At 35.8% G+C, this 8209-nt stretch overlaps 1 protein-coding gene across 3 annotated transcripts in view; it reads left to right on the top strand.

Moving 5' to 3' along the window:
• The window catches only part of LOC107697700 (peptide methionine sulfoxide reductase MsrA 1-like), a 34998-nt gene that overhangs the window by 25059 nt on the left and 1730 nt on the right, over positions 1-8209 (top strand). For 2 of the 3 annotated variants that reach the window (XM_016498499.1, XM_016498498.1), the window contains one exon: positions 3131-3237. In XM_016498499.1, coding sequence (XP_016353985.1) covers positions 3131-3237 — 107 coding nt within the window. Of the gene's footprint in view, positions 1-3130; positions 3238-6888; positions 6980-8209 lie in introns of those variants that run through there. The other variant, XM_016498500.1, reaches the window with a different exon arrangement.

The following is an 8209-nucleotide window of genomic DNA, read 5'->3' as shown; positions in this document are numbered from 1 at the left end:
ATATATATATATATATATATATATACAAACCATATTACATTTACATCACATTTTAAACATGTTTTTATTTGTAAGGAGAATGTAAGAATTTGTGTGTGTGTGCAAAAGAATGAGGTTGTGAGCTTGTGTGTGTGTATGTGTGTTACATAAGAGGTGTAAAAATAGACCCAGCTCTGCACCATTCCTCTTAGTTGGCTGCTCTCGCACGCACACTGCTTCACCGTACCCACAGGGCACACAAAACAGTGCTCTGAACAACCCCTCACACACATACACTCCCTGCATCATACACACTCAAATTCACAAACATACACAAACTCACTAAAGCATCACACATGCACCTTCACAAGCACAAAAGGTGGACATACTCCATCAACTTATCATCAACAAAACAATAGCCGAACTTCCTTTATAAAATACAAATACCTTACACACGTCAATTTGTGTCTTCTTGTCGGCATACATTTGAGCCTCCTCAGTGTTTAGAAGTTGTTTTTGTCCACAAACACTGAGAGGCACTTCGGTCACAGAAACGCAAGCCACAGAGTTCGTGAGTAAAGTGATAAACCAAGCAGACTAAGATTCAGAGCCATCAGTGTGACACATGATTGACATTTTGTGCGACAGTGAAAATGTAGCTTTTGAAAGACACTGAGAGATCTCTGGTGTCAGTTCACAGGCTTCACATCACAAACACACTGTTGATGTTTTAGTATTTTAATTTTAAGGGATATTTCACCTAAAAATAAACTTTGTCATGATTTACTCACCCTCATGTTGTTTCAAACCTGTGTTCCGTTCACTCAGGGAAACAAAGGTACAAAATCTGTCACCAGGGCAGTACCTTTTTTAAAACCTACACCTTTGTACCTTTTAGGTACTAATATGCGCTTTTTAGGTTATTTGAAATTGAGAGTGTTGTATACTTTTTTCTCTTACAAGAATTGTTGTAAGAGCAAAAAGCACCAAGAAATATGATTCATGTTTCGATGATAACCGATAAAAAGCCAATATTAAAATTCTATAATGTTTTGAAAAGTTAAATCAGTCATTTTAAATGCTTTAAAAAGGTTATATTTAAAAAAGTATATTTTTTATTTAAATAGTAATTATTTTTACTATTAAATTATAGTGTTTTTAAAGATGAATTTACATGACAAGAAAGGTAATTTAATTGAATATCCAATATCAACCAGTACTGAAAAAAGTGACTGATGACGGATTTGGTATTTAAGGATTTTTAAAAATGATAGTAACAACACCGTTTTGGTGACCATTGACATCCACTGTTCATCCTTTCTTTTGTGTTCTACAGAAGAAAGTAAGTTACAGGTTTGGCACGACATGAGGGTGAGTAAGTAATGACGATTTCCATTTTTGGGTGAACTATCCCTTTAAGTAACATCTGTGTTTATTTCTTGTGACTTGAAAACTAATATCCCTCAAGCATTTTCAAAAAACCTGAACAGTAATAAATATGTGGTTTTCATCTTATCCTTCATTCAGTCTTCCAATCTTTTTTTCCCCTCCTTCCTCGTCATCCCACCAGGAGAGCCACATAAGTGCTGATATTTGAAATGTCTGGATTGGTCAAAACAGCCTTAGAGGATTGGTATCTGTCTGGATGATGCTGTGTGTGTGCTTTCAGCTGTGTGCGTGTACAGCTTATTCACTCACAAGTACACATAGTAAATCTTTCCTTTCTTCCCTCCATCTAAAGCAAAGGGTGACGCTTCTTGACCTCTGCATTAACAGAAATAGTTTTCCTGCGGGAGAGCCATGTTATGGAGAGAGAGAGACTGCGTGTGACATTTATGGAGTCAGCTTCTGCCCGGCTCTCTGCTCTCACCCTGTTTGTGCGCTGACGACACATCTGCAGCGTTCTCCACTCTCGGTTCATGTGCGCCGTTTGTGTGTTGAGAGGAGAGATTCTGTATATTATTCAGCTTGAACAGGGAGGATCATCAATAATAACTAAGCACTGTGATGGAGGCTGAAAAAAGAAGCGCTCCTGTCTCGGTACATTGAGTGCTCATCGTTTCCTTTTAGTTTTTAACTCCTTTTTTACTCATATGAGACGAGGTAGATTTCAGGGTTTTGATATTCAGTGCACAGCTGTTTTCAACATCGATAATATTAAGAAATGTTTCTTGAGCACCAAATCAGCATATTAAATTATTTCTCATAGATCATATGACACTAAAACTAGAGTAATGCCTGCTTAAAATTCAGCTTCATCACTGGAATAAATTACATTTTAAAATATATTCAAATAGAAAAAAAAAAGTTATTTGAAATTGTAATAATCTTAATATTTTTGCTGTGTTTTTAAATAAAATCAGCTTTGGTGAGCATAAGAGACTTATTTCAAAATATTAAAAAAAATCTTACAAATCCTATGCTGTTTAAAATGTAGACTAAAAGTGTGTGGACACTGGTTGTCAAATGTAGGTGGATCATGTCCATAGTTAGTTAATAATACACCTGTTTTAACTGACTTTGATCCACTAGGTGTTTAAAAGTATTTGCAAAATGTCTCAGAATAGTTACGTCATCATTTGTTTGCAGCTGGTAAATGTTTGGTTGGATATTCTGCCTGTGCAGTGGCAAGTGTTAATTAAGTGTCCAAATCTCTTTCTAGAAACATTTTCCACTGTAACTTGGCTGTGTGATGTGTCTGGTGGCTGTGATGACACTCAGGCCTCAGGGTCACAGGGAAGGTCAGTGACTGTCGCTTTGGCACTTTGGAGGATCAGCCAATCAGAATGCAGTATTTTGGCCTTTGAAGAGAGGGCTTCAGAGAGCTCATGGCAAGATGGCCGACATCCAGTTCTGCAGAAAGATACAAGAGAGACAGTAAATTCACTGACAAATGACAAGGGAATACTGGAAAACACAAACATGTTTCCATATGTTAACAAGGAGGAAATTATTCAAAGACTGCTATTTTTTTCATATTTTCTATCCTTTTTTTGCAGCAATATCAGAACAGAATTGGATGTTGCTTGCTAATAATAGAAACGTCATTAAAAAGATTGATGTATACAGTGACAGGACTGCAAATTCCTGGGGTGTGAGTTTTTTAAAGGGCTCTAAAGCATTTATATATATGTGTGTGTGTATTTTTTAGGAATGGCACAGGGGAATGATCATGGCACACAGTATCGTTCTGCCATCTACACCTACAGCCCAGGACAGCAAGAGCTGGCCATGAGAAGCAAGCATATGTACCAGGAGGTGCAGTATCTCAAAACACACACACAAACTTTCCTTTGAATTCTGTTTCTTTATAATGAATTAAGGATATTTTCATAACCCCTAGTCCTACCCCCTTCAAACTTAACCAAACTTAAAAGTTTTTTATTTTTAGATTTTCCTTAAGATTTTATTATTACTTCTGTTTTTTTTGAAGATTTAATTTAGCTAATCTAAATGAGGACATATCATAGACTTTTATTGTTTTTAGTTCAAAATAATTATTTTACTTCTTACAAGAAGCCCTACAAGAGAACTATTTACATTTTTAGGATTTATATATATATATATATATATATATATATAATAACATTATTTACTTTTATTTATAAATCATTTTTACTATTCTCATTCATGGTTTATGTCATTTTTCTATATTATGCGTTAGAGGGGACATTAGTGAGAAATAAGGATTCACTACCATTCAAAAGTTTAGGGCCAGTAAAAGAAATTAATACTTCTATTCTGCAAGGATGCATTAAATTTATCAAAAGTTACAGTAAAGACATTTATAATGTTTCTATTTTTGAATAAATGCCATTTTCAGACAATAATTTACAGCATTGATGATATTGAGCACAAAATCAGCATATTAGAATGATGTCTGAAGACTGGAGTAATAACTCCTGATAATTCAGCTTTGCCATCACATGAATAAATGTAATTAAAAATCTAATAAAATGAACAAATTTAAATTATAATGTTTTACAGTGTTACTGTTGTTACTGTAGTTTTATTGTATTTTTGATCAAATAAATGCAGCCATTGTGAACATAAAGTTCTTTTAAAAAACTTAGAGACCCCAACATTTTGAACAGTAATGTACATAAATGCGCAATTCAGTTTAGTTCATAAAATGTAACCACAGTTGAAATCCACTGATTTATCTCCAGAAGCTGTCTCATTTCCAACCTCTCTTTTCCATTCTTTGCCGCTCTCAAACTGTCCACTGTCAAACGCTGACCGCCCACACCTGTCAGAAAGCTGCGCTTGTGGATGCTCATGAATGCAGCTCATCTGGATGGCTGAACTGTTATCCCTGTTGTCAAACTAGTGTGATGATGCTTTGTTTTGTGAGATGCAGGAGCTTGGGTAACCATCCCTGCGGTAACCCTTTGCTCCTCATGTCATCGGTCTTGCTTCTAGGGCTCAAATGTGATTTGGGGGTGAGGGGAATGAGGCGTGGGCAGGGAGGTTGGGTGACCCCTATTGGCCTTGGCCTTGTGCGCATCAGGGTGAAAGGTCAGGCTTGCAGGAGGCAGCTGTGGTTAAAGGGACACAATCAGATCAGGGTACCGTAACGGACGTGCTGTTGATGGCCCCAGTGACCCCATAAGCTGAAATGTACACAAACACACAGATATAGTGAGGCAGAAGTGGTTGCAACCCACAGACTGCATGTCAGCAGAGGTTAAACTGGGCCAGAGCACTGTTAAGGCACCTTCAATTAAAAATGTAATAAATAAATGTTGGTTCGGGTTGGTAGGATTTCTTAAGAAGTCTCTTAAGCTGACCAAGGCTCCATTTATTTGATCAAAAATTCAGTATAAACAGTAATGTTGGAAAAATACTATCACAAAATTCATAATAACTTATAACGTAATTTATGCCTGTTATGGCAAAGCTGAATTTTCAGCAGTCTTCAGTGTCACATGATCCTTCAGAAATCATTCTGATATGCTAATTTGGTGCTTAAATAACACTTCTCTTAAAAAGAGTTGTGCTGCTTAATATTTTTGTGGATAAGTAAATCCTTTATGAATAGAAAGTTCAAAACAAATGTTTATTTGAAATAGAAATCTTTTGTAACATTATGAATGTATTTACTGTCACTTAAGAGCAATTTAATGCATCCTTGCTATATTATTAATTATATAAGTATGAATTGCTTAAAAATAATAAGTATGTTTTGAGAACTGGTATTGTAAATTCTAGTGTTTTGTATGGTATGTGAATGTTGTACAGTAGGTGATATTACATGCAACATGAAGATTTTTGTGTAGAACGAATGGCTCCAGATCGCATGAAATCTATTTTAAATGCGTTTATTAAAAGGGCTTCACATTTCCCAGACTTCATAGCCTTTCCCTGCAGTTGATGCTTGATCTCTCTCTGTGGGCATAGCGAATCAGAAGTGGTTTCGAAGAACGGCTCGGTTACATAAGCAGCCGTGATGAGATTAGACATGTTAGTCCAGAGTCTTGTTCAAATACAGAGGAGCGGACGTGTGTGTGCATCCGTCATACTGTGGAAAAGCACAGCTGATTGTCTGGCAGTGGAGAGTGAGAATTTGAAGAGGGACACTGAAATGAAAGACAGACGTGATGAGTGTGAAGAGATTGATGAGGCCTTTTTAAGGACACTTCCATCAGGTCAAATTCAGGTGATGAATCAGGCACCGACATCACACGCAGACGGGAAATGAATTATTAGCATCCACTGAGAGTTGCACTCCATCAGAGTCTCCCAAAACTCTGCCATCAGTGAGGGCAGTCAGGGAGAAGGAAACGCGGGAGTGGGAGAGGAAGAAGCACTCTTTTAAGCGCTGTGGTTGAGGAGGGGAGGGGTGCTGTAATAAAATGTAGGAATTTGCAGAACATCAAAGAGTTTTTATTCAGTAGTGAAAGGGAGCGAGACGCAGGAAGATAGAGTAGAGGTACAACTCTGCTGCAGTGAAGCACTTTCTCCGAGGAGTTATTTTGGGGATTTGAATGGAAGTTTATGAATTTTCTTTGTTTATCTACTTGTGTTATGCTGCAGACATCAACATTTTATTTATTTATTTTTTATGGTTATGTTTTTTGGGGAGGGGGGTTGAGATTCATCTCTTCATGGCCCAGATTAAATAATGTTGAGAGATTTTTTTTTTTTTTTAAAGAAAAAGTCAATGCACAAATGTGATGTGAATGTCAAGATTTTGCGTGTTGATATTATTTATATTTTTCATCTTATGTGCAGTTTAATGCTTTTATATTATTCCCAATATTTTAAATTAAAAATATTTACAATTTAATAAAGTTATAATTATTCATCAAAAGTAACATTTTGTAAAATGTAGCATTTAAGTAAAAAAGCATTTTTTTATGAAAAGAATGTAGCACCTACATGTCTTGTTTTAAAATTAATTATTATAATAATATTGTTTATAGTCTTTTTTTTTTTTTCCAATCCCTATATAATCCATAGATAAGCAAAATAAAGAGTTTATGTAAAATATCACTTTGTCTTTGGCTCAGACGATCAAGTTTTTTTTTTTTTCCTGTTGGAATATCCCGTATCATTCTGGGACGTCAGTTTGTGGGAGAAAAATTGTTTTTTAATGGCATTTGACATTGACTTTAAGAATAAACAAACCAAATGTGCTCTAGAGCCATAAGAAAATGTAGCTTTTGATCATTTTAAGCATGTTAGCTGATTCTGATAATGAAAAGGGCTGTATGATAATCATAAATGTAGTGGTAACGGGCCTAAATAGACTGATTTTCATCCAAAATGTTATTCGCTGGTGTTGCCTATAGCTCAGGTTCCCAAAAGCACCCCATCTAAAAACAAAATCTCTCTCTGTTCCATGTCATGTAATCTCACACACATAGACGCTCATGCTCTCACACTTTGATCTGTCTCCTCTCACAGGTCACATGACCCTCTGCTGCCTTATTCCCTCTCACAAAATGCAGGAACAGCCAAGGATGACAAAATGGATTCCTGACTATATCTTATGCACACACACACTCATGCTTACATGCAAACTAAGCATGTGTGGAGATGTGCGTAAATGCACAGAACATGCAAAGATCAGATCAGATTTTCTTTTTTACATTATGCCTTCTTCCTCGTGTATGTTTGGACTAAAGTGAATCACACACATACAGTATATATAGATGTATATGTACACCTACACATGCTTTTCTGTTGGTGCAGCAGAACTATACAGCTTATAATATTTGAAAGATGCTGTAGCTTTTAGCAGAGACTCTAAACAAGAAACAATAAGCTAGCTCGCTAAGCTAAAACTGTATCACCGTTTCAGGAATTTTGAAGTATAGCTTTTTAGTTCATAGAAAGAGCTGCATTAATATTTATTATTTATGTTGTTATGTTAAAAGTAGGTCAAGCTGTTGCAGTTAAAACGTACACAGGGAATGTGCGTGTTAACATGAGCATGTTCAGGTTTATGAGTGTGTGTGTGTGTGTGTGTGTAAATAGTTTAATATATAAGGTGAGTTTGTGCTCACAGGGAAATATAAATGGAATTAAATCTAATGGGAAAAATAAGGGAATTCTGGTTGCAAAACATACTAGAAAATGGTTAGACTAATAGTAACGTGTGTGTGTGTGTGTGTGTGTGTGTGTGTGTGTGTGTATTTGCAGATGCAGGAACACTTAGTGACATTAGTTGAGTCATCAGAGTCACATGAAGCATATTCAGATATGCAAATGCTTATGTAATATCGCTCTCTCTTTGCCTTGTTTCTCTGTCTCTCTCTCTTTCTCTCTCTTTGCTTGACTGTCCACAGAAATGTTCTCCTCCACCAGAGAGACACAGACCACTGAGCTTTGACAGCGCCAGCTTTCTGACACCATATCCACACACACATCAATTTTTTTCCCAAAACCATACTTCCTCCCTTTTTAATGCACACTATTTAAAACAAGTTGCACAGTTTAAAGGATGATAAACAGGGCTCAACAATATGGATTTTAATTTCTGCTGGCCCATTCAAGCCAATAGTTTAGATTTGCACTTGACCTTCCAATAAAGGCCTAGCAAAATCAGGAATGAAAATTAAGAATGATTTTTTTATTTGTATTTTTAAAGAAATTTAATTAAAGAGATTTTTGTGTCAGAGTTTTTATTTAATGAAAAAAAATGCATATATAGTATAAATGGATAAATATGTATGTAATCATAATTCTCACACACTGTCGCCTTTTTTTTTTTTTTTTTTTTTTT

This window comes from Sinocyclocheilus anshuiensis, unplaced genomic scaffold (genome assembly GCF_001515605.1).
Source record: "Sinocyclocheilus anshuiensis isolate Anshui unplaced genomic scaffold, SAMN03320099.WGS_v1.1 scaffold446, whole genome shotgun sequence".
In the NCBI taxonomy this organism is placed as follows: Eukaryota; Metazoa; Chordata; class Actinopteri; order Cypriniformes; family Cyprinidae; genus Sinocyclocheilus; species Sinocyclocheilus anshuiensis.
Note: the sequence above shows the minus strand (reverse complement) of the source record. Positions and strands in the feature narration are given on the sequence as shown.